Here is a 22327-nt window from a genome sequence, read left to right on the forward strand (position 1 = left end):
TCCACCGCCGTGTCGTTGTCCCGCTCCGCGCAGCCGCTCGCGCTCGCCCACTTACATCCCCCCCGGTGAGCGCTGGGCTTGCAAGCCACCCCCGGGACCAGGTGTGACCCAGACCGGGAGGACGGTGTCAAATGTGCATTTGGAAGAGAAGGGCTCAGGTGAGAAGGGGAAGGAGGGCGGCGAAGGCAAGCGGAGCAGGGGAAGAGAGCGGTGGGCCAGGCCGGGTCGGTGGCGGGCGGGCAGAGTGGGGCGCTCCGGGCGCTGATATTTGCAGGCTGCCCTCCTGATTGGTCCATGCGCCTTGCTGCTCACGGGTTCATTGAAGTGTTAAGCACCTCCCCATCTCTCTAAAGGACATTATAATGCAAGAGACCACCTTTTTAACCGCACACCGAATTTTCTTTCATTTAGGAGATCTCTATATATCTTATATCTATTTTAAATAACTTAAGGCCGATAAAATTTGGGGGGGAATAGTCTTCGCCCTGGAGCGGTGCGCGATGCTGTCTCACGCCAACTTCCTGAAGGCCCGTCTCGGTGAGTTTCTCCCAGTACCCTTCGCCCCGCGGCGGCTGCACCAGTGACGGCGGCGGCGAGCGGGGAGGAAGCCGGGGCAGAAAATTGACAATTTGTTCCTTATTTTACCTTAATGCGATCTAAATGGGTTAATTCCTTTAAAAGTAATTGTACTGTATGAAAGTTTATTTTTTTTTAACATTGCCTTTAAAAAAGAAAAAGAGAGATGGCGACCTACGGAATATGTAGATCTACAGCGAGTTGTGGATCATTTAATTTCTCTCTCTCCTGTTTTTATATACATACCTACACATTAGTAGTATTATATTATTGTTGTTGTTGTTGTTATTTTAGGACAGATGAGCTCAATGGTATTTACGAAGAAGTTCTGGGTGGCCTTTTCCTGCTCGCCTGCTTGCTTTTCTCTCCCCTTTTGTTTTAAAATGTCTGTATCTACTTATTTATGGCTATTTATGCGTTTGTTCAGAGGAGCGGAGGGAGGAGAGGGAAAAGGTGGCCAGGGTGACCAAAGTGCCCGCACATCTGTTGGGGAGTTAAAGCTCCCGGCAGCAGGGCGGCTCGAGTGTTATTTCTTTCTCTCCATCTCTTTCTTTTATCAGCCCCACTGGAAAATCCAAGCCGAACACGTCAAAACTTGACCTCCCCCACCGCAGTCTCGCAAAGAGGAGGCCCGGCGGGGAGCTGGTTATGTAAGCAGGATGAGGAGCTGCTCCATGTAAAGTTTTCTCTTCCCCGCCCCGAGTTGCGCCAGGCCGCGGGCTCTGCGTGCCGCGGAGCCGAGCCCGTGCTGCAGGGCTGGCGGCAAGAGATGGCAGGGCGGATGCGGTGGCGGTGGCTGGATGTCTCTCGCTGGCTCGGTGTGATCGAAAGAGGCTCTGATGGATACATGCCCGGCTGAAGGGGAATGACCGCAGCTCCATGTGATTCAAAAAAGTTAAAGAAATTTAAACTCAATAACATCAAAGTGTTATTAAGCAGACATTCTTTATTGCAGTGCTGGACGCATGGGGGATATCTCCTCCTAACATGCTGTGGAGTAATCGCTGAGGGGTACTTTGGAAATTTACCCTCTAAGAGCAGCCTTGAAACCAGGTGGAACGTAGCACTCATGTACAACGGGTCTGTGACATGGAGACTCCCTGAACAGCCTTGGATGTTAGCAACATCAGGGGCGCCTGGTGTGCTGACTCTGGGAGAGATTACATGGAGGGTGGAGTGGAGTGGAGACCTCGCGGCCACGCTCTGTGAACAGGGGAGTTTAGGGATGCACAGGATGTACATTGATAAGCTGCGCTTACAATGTCCTGGGCCAAAGACCTGTCAACTTTGATGAAGTGCTGTACTTAGAGTGAACTTTGCTAATTATAATATCATTATAATACTAAAACGCACACCCCTCTCAAAAGCTACCACCCCCCCAAGGTGCGACCCCTCCTCAATGAGTGTGCGCACTGAATTTTTCCTAGTCTGTACCTTTAAATGCGAAGCGAGAGAATTCTGCACCAATCCTGATAAAGGTATGTATGACTAGAGTCACTCAAGCTCCACCTGCGAAGTAAAACACTATAAAATAATGTTTTAAGAGCTGGATGTTAGGGAAGATACCATCGTCGTATACTACTCTAACTTCTGGGATCAGTCGACGGGCTGAGCCTCTCTTCCCCCCCATCGGGACGCCGTTGGGTAAGATTCGAACCCTTGGTCATACCAAGTGCCTCCCCGGGAAACTTAGAAATCTCTATATAGAGTCACTTTACATCTTTTAACGCATTTATAGCCAAGTAGTGTCCCTCGTAGTTTTAGCATTTGCACGTGCTTTATAGGTAGTGAATTTATCACCGGCAATCCAAGGAACCTGTATATCTGTTGCTTCAATAAATCGCACTATTGATTGACTCAGCCGTGTGTTCAATAAATCGCACTATTGATTGACTCAGCCGTGTGTGGTCCCTGAACGCGACCGTACCTCTGAGTGCGGCCGTGTTAGTTCAGGAGGTGTCCGGCTGAGCAGGTAGTGTGATGTTAGTAGTGCATCCGGACCCGTGATAGTCCAACAAGGGTGTTGGGCGCGACCGGACTACTAACGCTGACTTTGGGCATCACTCAGAACCTAAGCTCAGCCACCCCCAGTCCCTCTGAGGATCGACTGGAAAGCAAGGGGGTTTAATTTCTGCCAAATTGCTCTGCCTCTTAACGCAACAGAAAAAATTGGCGTCACGGACAGGATAGCCATGGATAAATTGCTGCAAAACCACAAATGTGCCCCTTCCCAGGCTGGGAAGGAGTGGGCTCAAAAGTTTTGGAAAGATGAAAAGAAAGTGGTAGAACGTATTGAGCAGTGTCAGGCTGCGCAAAAGACTGGAGCAAAAAAGGGTAAAGATGTGATTTGTGCGGTGTTGGGAGCCTGTTTGTCTTGTGCTCAGCAAGAAGCTAAAGAAACTCCTGCTCCCAAACTAGTTTCCGATGCAGAATATACTGCCTTAAAATCGGAAAATGAGGTGTTAAAGTCATCATTAGCCTTTGAGAGGGAGACAGGAAAAAAACTGGGAATCAGAGTTGATAAACTTGTGAGAACGATCATCTAAAACAAATGCTAGAAATTAAAGAACAATTGCTGGAAAGGGTTAATCGTCTGTTAGATAAAATGCAACCTTCTGCTCCAGTTAGGCAGGTTCATAGATTAATGCGTAGTACAAACCCTGAAAATTGGGATGGCGATATTAGGTTTGATAGTGATGATGACAAGGAGGAAGAGACCTCCGATTCTGAATCTCAATTGATTTCTTTGAGACCTTTGGTTAAAACTGAGACTGTTGTTGATGACAATGACGAAGTCCGCACTACTGTGCGAACGATCCCATGGTCACCAGCAGAGTTGATAAAAATACAAGAGAAATTCTCGAGGCGGTCAGGAGAATCAGAGGTTGAGTATGTGTGGCGAGTTTCTCTTGAAGGAGGAGAACGAATTATGTTAAGTGAGGAAGAAGCAGGAGGCTTTTGGGGTTCAGGAGTATTTTTAACTGTTAGGCCAGGAGACCATAGTTACTCCTTAACTGCACGAGCTGCATACTGGGCAGGTGGCATAGATCCCCAGGAGAGAGGAGAACCACTGGAAATTAAAACCACCAGCTATTCCGATCTGGCCACAGCAGTACAGAAAGCAGCCTGCATTCAGGCAATATATGAGAGAGATGAATTAAGGAAATCCCCGATGCTAGCCCCTATTGATCCAGCCCGATTAACCTCTCTTATCCGTGGCCTCCCTGATTGTCTCAAGATGTTTGTAGCAAATACCCAGGATCGCATACAAGCTGCTAGTATAAAGGCTAATCGCGGTCGTGGACGAAATTGGCACACCCCCATACCCACCTGGAGTGAATTTGTACAAGACATAGACAGGTATGGACGCCGAATGGGCTGGGTCAGTTCATCCAGTACAAAGTCCTCAGATCATGCCCGGCGAGTTCACCAAGTCCACATTCAAAACCCCAAATACCCTAAATTCAAGGAGAGATTTAAATCTAGTAAAGAACGGGGTGAATTGTGGCGTAAAGCCATAGATTTGGGTGTACCCTGACAAATCTTGCAGGGCGCGTCTATAGAGGATCTCCGTACATTAGTCCAATCCCTGGGTAAGAGGAATAACCCAACAGGGGAGAAATGGCTCGCTGGGAAACCCCCAAACCATAAAGAAAGCGTACCTTCTGCACCAGTATGTAATCCAACTGACAGGGCAGAAGTCCAGCAAAAAAACTTCTATCCCCGGGGAGGGCAGTGAGCCACCCTGCTCGGCGGGTCTTAGCAATTCAATGGCTCTCTAATGAACACTCTGACCCTATAATTGCCATTCCCGTTGGACCCCGGAAAATATTGGTAAACTTTCTCATTGACACCGGGGCCCAAATGTCAGTAATCACCCATGAAACAGCACAAACCCTGGGCATAAAACCTGGACGACGCAGGGTTAAATTCACCGGAATCGATGGTGTGGAAAAGGAGGGCCCCACTGCAAGAATTTCACTCTGGCTGCCAGAGGAACGTAAATTAACTAGGGCAGAAGTACTAGTTGGTGCTGCATACACCAATATTTTAGGATTTGACATATTGCGTGGGCGGATGTGGAAACTCCCAGATGGGACTGTGTGGAGTTTTGCAAGAAATAAAAAGGATCCCGGCACTGTGAAACTGAGCCTGTTACAAACATCTATACCCTTACCCCCCTCTAAAATCACTAATGTTCGGCAATATCCTTTGCCAGCAGCAGCACTTATGGGAATTGACGGGGTGGTAACAGAATTAGAAGAAAGAGGCATTATTAAACGAACTCATTCGCCATACAATTCACTGGTGTGGCCAGTAAAGAAACCGACCGGGCAGTGGCGTTTTACGGTAGATTACCGCCAGTTAAATGCTAATACTGCACCTTTGACTGCTGCAGTTCCTAACATGGCAGAAATAGTGACATTGATACAAGGCGCTGCCCATCCTTGGATGGCTGCCTTGGATGTCAAAGATATGTTTTTCATGATCCCTCTCCTTGAACAGGACAAAGCACAGTTTGCTTTCACGTGGAAAGGGATCCAATACACTTTGAACAGGCTTCCACAAGGATACAAACATTCCCCCACAATTGCCCACAATGCTTTGGCTAAAATCTTAGCAGAAATTCCTGTTTCATCTGATAGCACAGTATATCAGTACATCGATGACATTCTGATAGGGGGAAAAAGCCAAGAGAGTGTAAGAGACACCATGGAAATCATTCGGAAAACACTGCTTGATTTAGGATTAGAAATTCCAGATGCAAAGTGTCAGGGACCTGCACAGGAAGTTAAATTCCTGGGAGTCTGGTGGGTTAATGGAGCTGCTTCTATTCCTCAGGATACCCTGGAAAAAATAGAGTCTGGACAAAGGCCATCTAGCGTAAAGGAATTACAACAAGTTTTGGGAACCCTAAGTTATTGGCGCAAACACATTCCAGGTTTTGCTATTATTGCGCGTCCTTTATATAGTTTGCTCAAAAAAGGAAAATTATGGGAATGGACTGAACAACATACGAGTGCATTAGAGTTGCTAATTAAGGAGCTGAGGTTATTCCAACAACTTGGTCCCATACATCCAACTGACCCTATTTATGTGGAATGGGGGTTCAGTGAACATGGCTCTCATTGTAACCTATGGCAAAAGGGGCCAGAAGGACCGGAAAGGCCACTAGAATTTACATCTCACTCTTTCAGCGATACTGAAAGGAGATATTCAGATCTTGAGAAGGGTTTATTGTCGCTAGTGCGAGCAGTGAAACAAACAGAACAAATAAGGAGAGAACAAAGCGTGATTATTCGAGGACCCTTCCGCCTCCTGGACATAGTACGTAAAGGGACAATACCACCTGCTGGTATTGCTCAGAAACCCACAGTTCGTAAATGGTATGCATACCTAGAGGGCATTAATGAAATTATGCCAATTACTGAGGGTAATATTAAAATATCTAAACTACAAAAAGACATAGATAGTACCCTGTTGTTCCAGGCTCCGCCAAACAAACCATCCCCAATTCAGGAAGCACCTCCTCTAAAGGAAGACAGTGATCTAACAGGAGTATGGTTTACTGATGCATCATCCCATAGGGAGAACAACAAGTGGAAGTACACAGCTGTAGCACTGGAAGTGGTAACAGGAGAAAAATTGATTGAAACCGGTGAAGGCAGTGCTCAAGTAGGGGAACTTAGAGCAGTTCTATTAGCTGCGCAACACGGTGCTAGCCATATCTACACTGATTCATATGCTGTTTTTAAAGGAGCCACTGAATGGATTGGCCACTGGGCAGTCAATGATTGGCAAGTGAACAGGGTTCCAGTCTGGCAAACGGATAGTTGGAAACAACTGTTAGAAATAGGAAAACAGTGGACACTATATGTGGGCTGGGTAAAAGGACATGATCAATCAAACTCTATTACTGCTCAATTCAACCAACAGGTAGACAGCCTTACGCGTTTGCGACAAATTGATGTTGCAGATAATAACCGAGAGTGGGAACGTTTACTTGAATGGTTGCATGTTAAGCGTGGCCACACCGGACGAGCTGATTTATACCGGGAAGGTATAGCCCGAGGATGGCCCATATCAGTTAAACTATGTGAACAAGTAGTGACTGCCTGTTCACAATGTCGTTTACGGCTTAATAAAGACCATCCGAGTAAGGCGCCCCCCCTACACATTCGCGACAGGAAGACATTATGGCACTCCTGGCAGATTGATTACATCGGCCTATTGCGACCGTCATGTGGGAAAAGATGCGTTCTGGTGGGAGTAGAGGTTATATCTGGTCTCACCATGGCTGCTGACTTCACGTCAGCCACCGGAGAAAACACGGTGAAGGGCCTTAAGGGATGGTTCAGCACACTTCCCCTACCAGAAGAAATTCAAAGTGATAACAGCTCACACTTTACAGCTGCCGTGGTACAAAGCTGGGCCAAAGGGGAAGGGATTCGGTGGGTATTCCACACTCCCTACTATCCTCAGGCTAACGGCATTGTCGAGCGCACCAATGCATTGGTCAAACGTTTCGCAAAAACTCATGAATCTGGATGGCATTTACGATTGTATGATGCCATCTACCAACTGAATAATCGATGGAGCGGAGATGGCTGCCCCAAAATGAAAGCCTTCTGTATATCTGCCGATACAATCACCCCAAAGGTTCATACTAAACCAGGAGACTATCCCACAGGATTTTACACCGGACAACCTGTGCTAGTGAAAATGTCCCAGATTGGAACAGTAGCAATGGTACTGACTACCCCCAAAAATCCCTATGCATGGGAAGCCAAAGATTGCTCAGGAAAAGTACACCGGATTAGTACCCGGTGGATCTCACCCTCTTTCTAACCTTGCCGGTTGAATACAACCGAGCACGTTTATTTCTTTTTGTGTTCACAGGAATCCAGGAAAAGAAGGCTCTGAATTGAAGCAGATGTCTGTGGTTGCAAAGTGAACCACTTTGGTGAAAAATGTGGTGCTTAGTTCTGACTTTAATACAACTCCCTTTGATGTATAGCTGGAAAGATCCAGGATGGCCGTGGTCCCAAGCCTATATCGGACACACTGGAGTCATAGGAACACGTGCCGTCAAAGAAAAATTAAACTTAGCTACTGTGGTTATGCATGGGGCCGAGGTGTTTTCAAAACATGAGTGGAGCTGGGATAACGGATGGCTTCCAATCCTGAAGGGAAAAGCAGGAGAAGGAATCCAGATAGGGTGTAGGATGATTAACGGATCAATCCATGAGAAAGCCACATTAATGGCAATATATGGAAACCCAGTAGCCTCAAAGTTTTGTGTCGCTGACAAATGGGATTGTTGGTATAACTTTACCCTGGTGGAACCCACTATTGTGACTTGTAAGTGGCAACAACACTGTACAGGTTTAGGGCCGTCACAACCACATTGTACAGGGTTGTTGTTTCGGTTCAAAATAGACGTAATTGAACCTAACCCAGATACACCACCAGGCCTAACTCCATCCACCCTATTTGACATCCTGAAATATGGAGCTAGGAACATACCCATTGTCACTATGACATCTCGTAATGACCCTTGGGACCATGCATTGTCACGATATAGTGGAAGTGTTGGAACACTACAAAACAAAAGGAACTTAAACCTCTCTACTCTAGTTATACATGGAGATGAAGTGTTTTTGAAGGATGAATGGAGTTGGAATGACTCTCTTCAGATGGCTGAACTTCAAGCCATTTCAGGACAGGCAATACAAATCAGCTGCCGAGTAACTAACGGACCTAATTACCATAGGCCAACTGAAATTAAAGCATATCATACCGACTCTACCAGACCAAAGAACTACAACACTGAGTGTTACAAAATAACTGAACCAAATTCGGATTGTTGGTACAATTTTACTCTGACCAAACCCATAATTGTATACTGCCTTTGGGGTTCCGAAGGCACGGAATTAATATTTGAATTTATGATTGATACAGCAACATCAAAGGATAAGAAACCTTTACCCCCGCAAACATCTAAAAATGTACCAACTCAGCCTCCCATTGGTCTAACTCCCTTCATCTTCAACACAGGCCCTTACATAATCAAATATACAGGTCGGCAACAAGTGCTGTTTAATCCGTCATACTCCCTCAAACAGGTGGAGATGTTGATGCAAATTAACATCTCTACGATTAAACCAACCTGTTCACCATTCCTAAATATATCCCATGCAGGATGGTTAGCCTGGTTACATGGGCGAACCCTCGTCTCTTCAAGACAGACAAGGAGAGATGCAACCGGTATTATAGGGACAGGATTGGGAGTCTTAAACAGTATAGATGCTGAAGTACTCATAAATAAACTGAGCACAACAACAAGTGATTTAAGCAAATTAGGACACCCATTGCGGTCTTCTCTAGTAGCACTGGGAACTAACCAATGGCTTGTGTCAGATTTGTTACTTCAGTGGGGAGAAACAAACGAAAAGGATCATCAAATGATTGTGGATGCACTTGGTGCAGCCCAAAATAATATTTCTCTAGCTCTCAGTTGCATCCAAGCTCAACTATGGATGCAATCTGTGGTGGCAGCAATTATAAGAGAAGGTGAAGAGGGCATCTTACCCTCTGAAATTCGAAAGGTAGTTTGGGATAATGCAACTACATTTGAGAGAAAATGCCAATCATGGTGGTATTTGGTCAATTTTACCTACAACCCTACTGATGGCAAAGCCACTGCTTTTGTCTTAACAATACACAATGCTTCGGTATATACCATATACCCAATCATTGCGTTAGGATTAAATCACAACGGAACTATACTCTATCCTATAGAGCATAGAGTATGGGCCCAACGAAATGAAAACAGATGGCAAACTATTGACGTTGCTGCATGTGTGGTACGGGAACAACAGGGATTCATTTGTGAAAGTAACATCATCAAAGGCCAAGACATTTGTCTTGACACTGAACGAAACATTTGTCATTTTGAAATACATCCCACTGAAACCCTTGAAACTGTGCTTGTATATATTGGAAAAGGGTGTGCTTGTATGAGAACCCCTTGTGATTTTGTGTTTGTAGATAATGTTACTGTGGATACTAACAATCGCTCAAATATTTGTGTTTGTAACTTTACTAAAATTGTAGGATGTGACTTTATCTATTCAGCTCCTATTACATCTTACCAACTAGTACAATCAAATTATATTCTATTTCGAGATCTGCTACCTGTCCCTGTAGGAATGAATCTTACCCTGCTGAGAAAACTATTACAACATGAAGACCTGAAGCGGTTGTTGAAACAAGTTCAGGAAAATGGACAAAAGACTCTGATTACTGTCCATCATGATGTTGAGAGAATACATCAAGTGTTGGAAAGAGTAAGAAGGGATGGAGGACACCACTGGTGGGACATTTTGTTTGGATGGTCACCTACCACAACAGGAATCTTCAACGAGATGCTTCACCCTGTTGTTGTCTTATTAATGCTCACCACATCGTGTTTTATTTTAACAATTGCTTTGCATTTTAGACTTTGGATTATGTTGAAACATTTGTCCATATCCCCACAAAATATCTATGCGCTCGATGATCCTCATAGCAAGAGTGTATGTGACACTTCCCATCTATTCTAAAAGAAAAGAATCGTGAAGCTTGAGTGACTATAGTCACGGGGTGGATAATGTGGAGTAATCGCTGAGGGGTACTTTGGAAATTTACCCTCTAAGAGCAGCCTTGAAACCAGGTGGAACGTAGCACTCATGTACAACGGATCTGTGACATGGAGACTCCCTGAACAGCCTTGGATGTTAGCAACATCAGGGGCGCCTGGTGTGCTGACTCTGGGAGAGATTACATGGAGGGTGGAGCGGAGTGGAGACTCGCGGCCATGCTCTGTGAACAGGGGAGTTTAGGGAAGCACAGGATGTACATTGATAAGCTGCACTTACAATGTCCTGGGCCAAAGACCTGTCAACTTTGATGAAGTGCTGTACTTAGAGTGAACTTTGCTAATTATAATATCATTATAATACTAAAACGCACACCCCTCTCAAAAGCTACCACCCCCCCAAGGTGCGACCCCTCCTCAATGAGTGTGCGCACTGAATTTTTCCTAGTCTGTACCTTTAAACGCGAAGCGAGAGAATTCTGCACCAATCCTGATAAATGTATGTATGACTAGAGTCACTCAAGCTCCACCTGCAAAGTAAAACACTATAAAATAATGTTTTAAGAGCTGGATGTTAGGGAAGATACCATCGTCGTATACTACTCTAACTTCTGGGATCAGTCGACGGGCTGAGCCTCTCTTCCCCCCCATCGGGACGCCGTTGGGTAAGATTCGAACCCTTGGTCATACCAAGTGCCTCCCCGGGAAACTTAGAAATCTCTATATAGAGTCACTTTACATCTTTTAACGCATTTATAGCCAAGTAGTGTCCCTCGTAGTTTTAGCATTTGCATGTGCTTTATAGGTAGTGAATTTATCACCGGCAATCCAAGGAACCTGTATATCTGTTGCTTCAATAAATCGCACTATTGATTGACTCAGCCGTGTGTTCAATAAATCGCACTATTGATTGACTCAGCCGTGTGTGGTCCCTGAACGCGACCGTACCTCTGAGTGCGGCCGTGTTAGTTCAGGAGGTGTCCGGCTGAGCAGGTAGTGTGATGTTAGTAGTGCATCCGGACCCGTGATAGTCCAACAAGGGTGTTGGGCGCGACCGGACTACTAACGCTGACTTTGGGCATCACTCAGAACCTAAGCTCAGCCGCCCCCAGTCCCTCTGATATCTGAGGATCGACTGGAAAGCAAGGGGGTTTAATTTCTGCCAAATTGCTCTGCCTCTTAACGCAACAGAAGTTCATCCTTTATATACCTTAAAGACATGAATATTCACACATTTTCTGAGAAATCACCGCCTCCTTGCTTATCTACTACATTTACGTAATGCTGGTGTTGCAAAACTACACTACGCATGCGCGGGGGTCTCGGGCGGTCGTCGGTGGTCGTTTGGGGAGTTAGTCCCCTACTCCTTTTTCCTTTTTATGGTCACAGGTCTCTTGAGGATAATTTCTTCTCCTTGGATGTTTGCCCCTTCTGTTGTCCAGCCAAGCAGTTCCTTCTTATCATCCTTGTTAGAGCATTCCTGCCAGTCTGTCTCTCTGCTCAAGGTTAAGATATCTTCTCTGTTCTCTTTAATCTCTCAGTCCTTTCTTTTAACTCTTCTTTGCTTTAATTTTCATGAAGCCTACTTTCCTCCTGATTAACTGTTTACACAGTTACAATGTTAGCATTGAGGAAATACAGCCTAAGGACTATGGGAGTAGGCCACTAAACATAATCACATAGTTATTAGGCTAAAGAATTCTATACTGAAGTCAAACTAGTCATGTAATCAATAACCTTCCATATATTAAGGAATTTGCAAAACTTACAGTTGATTAGTGACACATGCTAAAACCTTATAATTGTTTTAGATCCTTGTTTCAGATGCGGCCGAGCTCCTGGGACACCGGGAGGCGGTAAAGTATCAGCTGGGTGTAGGGGGCTCGGATCCGGGGGGACACTCAGGAGACATGTCCCCCAACTCGGACATGGTGGAAGGGACCACCCTACTGCCGTGGGAGGACATCACCATGGTGGGATCCAACCCCAGCTCTTTAGCCGTCAGTGCCAAAGACCCCGAAAAGCAACAAGGCCAGCAGGGCAGCCAGAATCCCAGCCAGGCTGGGCAGCAACAGGGGCAGCAGAAGCAGAAGCAGCTCTGCACCCGCTTCACCCCGGCGCAGCTCAACGAGCTGGAGAGGAGCTTCACCAAGACCCACTACCCGGACATCTTCATGCGGGAAGAGCTGGCCTTGCGCATTGGCCTCACCGAGTTGTGGATGCAGGTATGAGCAGCTGCCCCCGAGCAGAGCCCACCCCCAACGCACCCGCCGGCCCCTTCCCCGGGCGCACCTACGGCGACGAGGCCAGGCACAACGGGGAGGGGGGGGTGAGGGTGCCCCCAAACCTCAGCCCGACGGCGGGGGAGGAAACCTACCCCTGAACGCAACAGTTTGCGCAGGAAGACTTTAAACCGCTTCCCCTCCACCCGCACCTTTTCACACGCGAGACTAAAGCCGTCCCCGCTGGAGGGTTGTGGGGCCAGTGAGCTCCGGGGTGTCCTCTTGCCCCCTACCCACAGCCCAACCCGGGGCAGGAAAGAGGACGGGGAAGCACAACCCGAGAGGGTCGGGTCTCAGCCCTCGCAATAGCTCGGCGCTAAGAGGCGAGCCCAAACCGCCTGGGAATTGCCCTGTGCGGTGGTCCGGCGGCACTGAGGCCGCGGCTCTGCCCAGGCGCCCCGCAAGGGGGAAGGGGCGGGGCCGCGGGGCCGCTGTCCAAGGTGCTGCCGACGGCATGGCCGCGGCGCCGCAACCGCCAGGACGGGGCGTCTCCTTGGCCCCCGCCACCGCCGGGAGGGTCGGGGTGGGGGGAGGAAAACACACAGGTTTGTGAAAAGGCACTTCGTTAAAAAGCACTTGTATTTGGAATCGTAATTTCGCCGTACTGGCTTGTATAATGCATGGGGATGGCAAGGGTAGCAAATAACTTCAACATCTAGGGTGTACTTTGTTCTCAAAAGTGTGTGTGTGTGTGTGTATATACATATATATATTTGCACATATATATACACACACATATATTTGCACACAGGCTCATAAGAAACCATTTAGTCAAATAAATGTATGCGGGAGAAAGATGGACTTCACAACTCTGAGGGTTATACTCCAAAGCCGTTTATTGTCTTATCTGACTCCAATATATATCATAATTTTTGTTTAGTCACCGCGCACACACTCACGATTGGTTACAGCTTGTTACACACATTATTGCAATTGGCTATATACAAAATATCACGCGCTGTCCACGCGCCTCTCACAGTCAGGATTCACTGCCTGCAGGTGTCCACACGCTCCTTTGCTTCCTCTTAGTTGTTTACCACAGTTCCTTCTCCTCAAGGCTGAGCCCTGCAGGTGTCCAGCTGTTTACCAGCTTCTCAATGCCACAGCTCCTTCTCCTTAAGGTCAAGCCGTGCAGATCAATGCCACAGCTCCTTCTCCTTAAGGTCGAGCCGTGCAGATGTCCCAACATCTCCCCCTTTTTGTTTATCTATAAACAAAACCTGATGGATCATTTGCAACCCCTTCTTGTATTGTCCTGTGCCGCGAACTCAGCCCAGCAGTCGGTAGGTGCCAGCTTTACGTGGGCATCCTCACGGAGGCAATGATGGCCTTGCTGTACACCAGCCCACTGCCCTTCAGGAAATCCCAGTATTTATACATTTGCAGAGGAACGAGTTTCGACACACATGGCCAGCGAGTGTCGGAACACACCTCAGTTGCCACCTTTCAACACAGGGAGCCTATGGCGTATGCGCCTGCTGGCCAGGTGCGCTGCACGCACCACAGCCATCCCATCTATTGGTTCGTAGGCTTTGTTCACATGGCATATTACCATAATCCAGCAGTCACATATCAACTATGCTTAAGCCAAGAGCAGAATGTTACAAGGCAAACAAAATCGTGAATTGTGCTTTATATTCCTCCGTTACTGCACGTCTTCTACATCCTACCCTAACCTTGATCAACTTTCTTATCTCTGTGGGCTGTTTTCTCTCACCCAGCATAGTATCTATTTCTTACCCAGCCATCTGTTTCCTCTTATTCTAACTGCAGGTTTTCTCACAGGCCAAAATTCCATCTGTTAACCCCTCTGTATACAGCTGCAAGCCTAAAATCGCGTCTACAGTGCAATTAGCAATAATTTCCATTTCTGCCGACAATTTAACTATTGCTTTTTCTAGCTGTACTATTCCTAGCAATGGAAAAAGCCCCTGCACAAAGCTATGAAAACCAATATTATATCTTACCAAAGGATTTGTAGTTATAGAGCGCTTTGCCCTAAAAGCTTTCCATGTTCCTCTAATGATACCGCTAATTTCAGTCTGATTAATTATCTGCAAATTAGGAACTAGGACGTCCATGGTACAGTCCCCTGACCAGTTCCCGGGCAGCTGTTTCCTAGCCAATTGATCTCCACACAGCCACCATAAGCCTTCTGGCAGATTGCAAGTGGTATTTATCCTTTTGCTGTTGTTGGTGGTGCTTCATCCCCAGAAATAGTCCGCCCATGGCTGCACCCTTACCATGAACTTACTGCCTCCCTCGAACATCGTTGCCTGATATATCGTTCTATATTACAACAGAAATATCGAATATACCCAAAATTCTCTATCCCCCCAACTCTGTTACACCGTATACACCGTGGGGAGAGTGTCTTATTCAAATATACTCTTTGATTCCCTGCAAAAGAAATGATACATTTGTGACAATAATTACAACGACATAGAACAAACCCACAACACTGTTTTATAAATATGGCATATTGAAGTTCCTGCTCTTGAACGTCCAGGGAGTGCTGCTGAAACAGTCACCGAGCCATCATTCCCCATACAAAAGAGCGAAAGCATCAGCTGGTGATACATCGGAGTCGGACTCTGCGTCCATGGGACGTGTGACAGGATCTTCTGGTCTTTAGCGGTGGGGCGGGGGCACGGGTGGGGGGCGCGGGTGGGGGTCGCTCGTTCTCATCATCCCCAGCTCGGCCTCCCTTCTCTCCCGAGGCTGTGGCAGCGGCAGCTGCTGCCGCTGCTGTCTGCTCTGATTTTATCGCCTTTATAGAGTCTCTGACTAATCGCCAGGTTGTTAACACTTTCGCAGCCGTATGATCCCCTTTGGAGGCTGCGTCAAACACCAATTTCCCTGCTTTGTCCCAAGTAGGTAACTCAAAAGCTGTTGCAGAGTCTGCTGCTAGCCCCTGGCTCTTCTAAACAGTCTTGAATAGCAATCGCCAGGTTGTTGCTATCTCCGCTCCCACATCATCATCCCTCCGTTTGCCCATGTTTCTGGCTCAAAGACAGTCACAGCATCTGCTGGCACGTCCTGATTTCGGAACCATTTTAAAACCCTCCTTACTGAGGTTTCATTATGTTTTATTCCTCTCCCTTGTCTAATTTGAGTGTAAGATGGTTGCCCCTTTCCCTCCTCAGGGACTGTTCGCAACGCATTCAACGCTAGTTGCCCAACTAATTGCAAGGCTTCTAAAGGCAGCCGAGCTTGCAATCTAACATCCACAAACAGTCCCTGGCCTGTCATCTGTTCCATAGTAATGTTCTGAAGCGGATCGCCGTCTTGGCGCTCCAAATTTCTCAGGGCTTCTTGCATACAGAGTTTATACCATCTGTCTGCCCACAATAACCTTTGGGTTGGTGTCAACAACATATCTATCATCTGCCGACAATCCCATGGTGTGAGAACCATTCCCGTGAATATGTTATCTAATAGAGCTTGCGTGAAAGGTGATTGCAAGCCATAATTTTGCACTGCCTTCCGCACTTTCTTAATCAAGTCCAAATGAAATGGGTCCCAGCGATTAGGCCCGTGAGGCTGTACACTAACGGGAAATGCCATTGGTAACTCTGTTTCCTCTTCTTTCATTGCTCCTAAAAAGGCGTCTTTCCACCGCTCTCTAGGGTCGCCTTTCATTCTAGGCTCTTGCCTCCCTATAGTCTCTACAACAGGCTCTTCTTCGTCGCTGCTATCAGGCAACGGGGGCCATAAAGGTGGCAGGGGCTCGGCTGAGGGCTTCAAAACTACGGCTTTCGATCGGTTAAGTCTGGGTGGGTTTGGGGGTGGTGAAACCCGCCTCATCAATCTTTCACATGGGCACACAGGGGAACATTGAGTACATTGTTCTGGGCAACGTTGTCCCGTCTTGCCCTCATATACATCATCGTAGATCTGTTTCTCTGACTTATCTAATGCAGCCGGTTCACCCGGTGCATCTGGCACCTCAGGAGGTGCAGTCGGAGTCGCCGAAGGTCCTGGACCCTCTGGCTCAGTTAAAAAGGGATTGGTTGAAGGCGGTTTAACAGCCTCCTCCATACCAGCTGCGGCTTTTCTCTCTGCCTTCAAGGCTTTTAATGTGGTTAATATCAATTTCCATGCTGTCACTAACTCTGCGGCAGTTTTATCTCCGTTCCCAATATTTTCCCATAACATTTGTCCAATCTCCTCCCATGTCTCTGCCTTAAACGCCACAGATGGACCGGGGGGGTACCCTTTCTTTCGGCACCAAATTAGGAGCCTTCTAAGTGTATATTCATCATATTTCAGTCCTCTCTTAGAGAGTATATGCAGCAGGAGTCTGACTATCGCCCCTTCTTCATGCAATGCGTTCTGCCCCATGCCGCCCCGGTTGCTCACCTCACCTTGCTGGGTGCTTCTCCGTTGCAACGTATTCCTTTTTCTTTTTCCTTGCGTCAGTCCCGCTGACTGCAATTCTTCCAACCAGGCTTCTCCCGCGGCGTCCTCTGCGCTCGACCGGTGTTCAACGATGAGATCCCATAGATCGTATCACGTCGGGTCACCAGTTGCGGGAGAAAGATGGACTTCGCAACTCTATGAGAGTTATACTCCAAAGCCGTTTATTGTCTTATCTGACTCCAATATATATCATAATTTTTGTTTAGTCACCGCGCACACACTCACGATTGGTTACAGCTTGTTACACACATTGCAATTGGCTATATACAAACTATCACACGCTGTCCACGCGCCTCTCACACAGTCAGGATTCACTGCCTGCAGGTGTCCACACGCTCCTTTGCTTCCTCTTAGTTGTTTACCACAGCTCCTTCTCCTCAAGGCTGAGCCCTGCAGATATCCAGCTGTTTACCAGCTTCTCAATGCCACAGCTCCTTCTCCTTAAGGTCGAGCCGTGCAGATCAATGCCACAGCTCCTTCTCCTTAAGGTCAAGCCGTGCAGATGTCCCAACAAATGTAAATGAAATTTGGAAAGGAGGAAATGGATCCAACTGCTAGGCTACTCAGATGTGGCTTTTGTGGGTAGAGGATTATTTTAGCAACTTTCTGGGCGAGTCTCTTCAGAGGAATGAAAGCATGTACAATGGAATCACTTGTGGGACGTGCTTTCCCTGGTCAGCACAGTGCACCGGGAATATCGCCACACTTTACCAGAGCGGGTGTTCAAAATCCCTCTTGGCAAGCCTAGGCTCCTCAGCTAAATAAAGACACATCAGAAGAAATCCCTAAATGAATGTTTTTATGAACAGAAACTGACTCCATTCTCGAATGCGACAGAAAAAGCACGTCTGCTTTTAAAAAGTAAACCAATTTGACTCAGCCTACACAGGACTATAATTAGGTTAAATTAAGAAATTAGATTCACAAATAAATATAATTGGACAACTGACTCTATGAAAAAAGAAAACGAGGTCTATTAAACTTTATTGGGTTTTCCAAAGGTTAATGATACTAATTTCAGTATTAGGAATGTGGTAAATGAAGTAAAATATAAAATGGAAATAGTTATTTTCTAACAGCACATTAAAGAAATTCGTAGGCAGAAAGACAAAGTGTTTTAATGGTCTCAGCATAATCTTAAACCAATGATAATAGCTCGTGACTGCTGATAAAAACAGTTTAATAGAGTAGCAATTTAAATATTTTTTACAATAATGTTCTGCAGTTTAAAAAGTAATCAGATCAACATAACCTTCTCAAGTAACACTTCAGAATTATAACTATTATGTAATAATGTAATTTATGTAAAATGTATTTACTTCATAATCCACTGTATCAGTGCTCCTTGACCAAACTTAAATTAAATATTAATTGGTTTATGTTCTTATACAAGTACTTTAAAGTTTTCTTTATAATAGATTGCCTACACATTCCTTGCAGTATGTGGGCTCCACACTGATTAAGGAATGATCTAGTTAATTTATATCGGCTGTATATGTTTTTAAGGGCTTTAGATGCGAGAATAAATTACTTCTTTCCTCCTTTTAGATCTATATTTGATGTATACCATACATTTAAATAATTATTAAAGCAACTGGTGCTTAAATGGGAGTCCAGTTGCTCTCTGATATTGCTCTGCTTTTCAGGATGGTATAATAAATCCATTCTTTTTATAGCATGCCATTATTAGAAACCAATTTCAGAATTATTTATAACCTGGAATGGCTTATTAAACAGCAATGCAAGAATCATGCAGATTATGCAATCAAATGCAATACAATAAGCATAATCATTAGTCTCTAGCACAGATTAATTAACTTTCAATATTTTATTTACATAAAAAACAAATCAGTGAAATAACTTCTGCACAATCAGGCTTGCCTTTCAATATTTTATACTAACAAAAATAATGTGCTGTAATTCCATTGACTGTGTCCCCCACAATGGTCCCGTCACCTGCCCCATCTTAATAGGGGACAAGCTGGGAGTATTTTCTAGTTTTCTAATGGAATGAAAAATTGCATTTTCTTCCTCTCCCAGCACTATTAAAGTGTAATGAATTTGGCACAGAGTTCATAGCTGGCTGATTGAAATGAACCTGAGATCTGAGCTTTAATACAGCTCTCCACGTTTCCTACCAAATCTTCACATTAATCATCCACTGGATTCTAATGAGATCTTAATAAAGCTTTGGATCCTAAAAAAAATAAGAAGTTATATTCTCTCTCCTTCTCTCTCTATTTCTAACCCATTTATAGATGAAGAATTAAATGGGCTATATATTTTAAAATACATTTACAGTATGGCTATATTATTGTAACAGCAGATACCATCAAGGTAGAATTTTAGCTTCCAACCTCTACTAGATTCTCACTGTTGTATTAATAATTTTCAGGGGCTAGTTGCATTTTAAAAGGAGTCCAAAATTGCCAAATGCTTGTGGTTAATATATTCCTACAGTTGTCATGTGTGCATTTTCAAAATCTCCTCCAGGTTTTCCTTGTGTTTTAATCTGTCATGCACTAGTTTTCAACTGGAAACATTCACATTTTAAAAGCATATGCAGCATAGCTATGAACTGAGGCAATCAGACCTGATGGAAATTCTTTACAACACCGGTAAACCATGAAACATAAAAAGATTTTGTAGCCACAATTTAACTATTAACCCTAAAACATAATTGAATGTGACTTTTCGATTATCCATATACCATTTAATTCCTTAACGGACATTCATTCCCGCTACTGGGCGCCCGTATTTCTCAGTTTAGGTACGTAGCATTAAACAACAAACTCCAGGAGGTCCGAGCATTGCGCTAATATGGATTTCAAGTGGACCCGTTTTTTCCCACATAACAAACATCCCAGTGCTTTCGGTAGCAGTGCAACAAGACCCACGAAATTATCCCTGCCGGCATCATGAGCATCCGCTTACCTAAACCACCTTTGTTTTAAAAAAAAAACCCAAATGCAGGAGGTTTGGCTGGAGGGTTTCCTGCCCGCGGAGCAGCCCCAGGACCTGAACGGCGCTGGGCATGGGGACTTGCCTGGGGAAAGGCTTCCCGCCCCACCGGCGCCCTGCTCCGATGCCAGCCTGTGAGTGCTTCCACGCAGGGGCAAGAGCCATGGGCCAGTATTTTATTTTTGGTTTGTGTTATTGGTTTTTTTTCAGAGGAAGGCCAGGCTCCTCTCCCGGAGCCTCCTCCTGAGCAAGGGTAGCTACAGACAGCTCAGTCTCGGGACAGACACATCGATCTCTTTCATTATAAAAAGTTCTAGCAGCTTCATTAACCCACCATGGGGACACGCATGGGGCTACAGCAGAGCCATGAGTGTGAAGACCAGGCGTGGGAGAGACAATGGCCTTGGGGGGGCGACAGGAAACAAGGAAGGCCATGACAGGTACCGAGAGGAACAGGTGCAGGGTGGGGGGAGTAAATCCTGTTTAACCGAACCACATCTTCATAAAAGGTTTGCCTCGGTCGCACTGACAGGCGCGGAAATCAGTGACACCGGCAACACCGAGCCCTCTGCTCCAGCGGTGCCTGTGAGCCGCCAGTTCCGGCCACAGTGCAGGTGTTGCTAATGGTGTGTGTCGTTGCCTGCCGCCCGCAGGTCTGGTTCCAGAACCGGCGGGCAAAATGGAAGAAATGCAAGAAGACAACCAACGTCTTCCACACCCCAGGCACGCTGCTGCTGACGCCGGGGCTGCCGCAGTTCCCCTCAGCGGCCGCCGTCGCCATGGGCGACAGCCTCTGCTCCTTCCACGCCAACGACACGCGCTGGGCCGCCGCCATGCCGGGCATGTTGCAGCTGCCACTGCTGCTGGCGCTGGGCAGGCAGCAGGCCATGGCGCAGTCCCTCTCCCAGTGCAGCCTGGAGGCCGGGCCGCCGCCCAACTCCATGGGCCTCTCCAATAGCCTGGCGGGCTCCAACCGCGCCGGGCTGCAGTCACACCTCTACCAGCCCGCCTTCCCTGGCATGGTGCCCGCCTCCCTGCCCGGCCCCAGCAACATGACGGGCTCACCACAGCTCTGCAGCTCCCCGGATAGCAGCGACGTGTGGTGGGGAACCAGCATCACCTCCCTCTGCTGCAAAGCACTAGAGCACACAGTCTCCATGAGCTTCACCTAATGGCCGCCTCCTCGCCTTGCCTCACCCCGTGCTCCCAGCCCTTCCCCCCGCCTTCCCCTCACCTGACTTATCAGGGAGTCGACTCAGGATCTAAAATCAGACACCAACTGGTTTGTGGGCCGAAAAACACCCTTCCACCCCTTAGCCCCCGCACACACCCCCTCTGCTCCCCACAGCCCGGTCTGGCCGACCCAGCGGCCGCCTCTCCATGGTGGCAGAAGGACTCGCTGGGCTGCGAGGCCTCTCCAAGCCCGGCCCTTTCTCCCTCTCTTGCCAAAACCCAGCACACCTGCCGGCCACGGGACTGGCTTTGCAAAGAAACACGGTTTGATTTTTGTGAGGTTTTTTGTTGGGTTTTTTGTTTGTTTGTGTGGTTTTTTTAATTTAAGAGCAGTGATCTGCCGCCAACCCCATCCGCAGCAAGGGCAAGGGCTGGACGGCACCCAATCTGAGGGCGCTGTCGGGAGGTGGCCAGGTGGGTTCATGGAGCGGTACGAAGACCCCATAAAGAATCATCCATTTTGATAAAGCATTTATAAGCGAGAGAGAGAGGAAAAATAAAAAAAGGTAATGTTACTTTTTGTAAAAGTAAAACACATGAGGAAAAAAAAAGCAAAACAAAAAAAAAGCAAGAGAACTTTCCTTTTTCAGATCTTTGATTTCGTGACAGTTGAGTTGCCAATCTGCCCCACGTTTATTTACACATATATTTACGTTCCTGCTGCTATTGCCCCTCCTGCATCTTCTGCTGCGGCTGGCAGAGGCTTCCGCCACGGCCCCCACCTCACCTGGCCCGGCTCTGCGTCCCTCCCGCATGTGCTGGTCACCCCGCTGCAGGGCAGGGACACTGGAGGAATGAACAGACAATGTGAAAGAGGATGTTTTGCATAGATAAAGCATTCTTGTCACATACTGGTCGATTCATGATACGTTTTAACTTATTGTCTGTGCTTATTTATTGAATTTGGGGTTTCTTAATAAATGTTTGTGCTAATATAAAACATATTATTTGACTTTTCCAGACACGCTTATATCAAGTTAATGTAAATGGATAAATAAAATAATTTTCAGTATGTGACATGAAGAATTATGGGTTTTGGTGTGGCATGTGTGTTACAGAAAAAGTCGGCAAGAAAACCCTCTAACATTTAGTTTGAAGTTTTAGAAGGCAGGCATTCTTTATTGCAGCGCTGGATGCAGGGGGATCGCTCCACCTAACGTGCATACCCTGAAACAAAAGTTCATCCTTTATATACCTTAAAGACATGAATATT

The 22327-nt window shown here is 46.5% G+C and overlaps 1 protein-coding gene across 1 annotated transcript; it reads left to right on the forward strand.

The window, feature by feature from the left end:
- Nucleotides 1–500: 500 nt before the first annotated feature.
- LOC309415204 (homeobox protein orthopedia-like) lies at nt 501–22081 on the forward strand (the record flags this gene model as incomplete). Its single annotated transcript, XM_082012656.1, has 3 exons — nt 501–537; nt 12041–12441; nt 20535–22081. The coding sequence occupies 3 exons, from the start codon at nt 501–503 to the stop codon at nt 21051–21053; spliced, it is 957 nt and encodes a 318-aa protein (XP_081868782.1). The 3' UTR covers nt 21054–22081.
- Nucleotides 22082–22327: the final 246 nt, after the last annotated feature.

This window comes from Phaethon aethereus, assembly GCF_964289735.1.
Source record: "Phaethon aethereus genome assembly, chromosome: W".
Classification (NCBI taxonomy): domain Eukaryota; kingdom Metazoa; phylum Chordata; class Aves; order Phaethontiformes; family Phaethontidae; genus Phaethon; species Phaethon aethereus.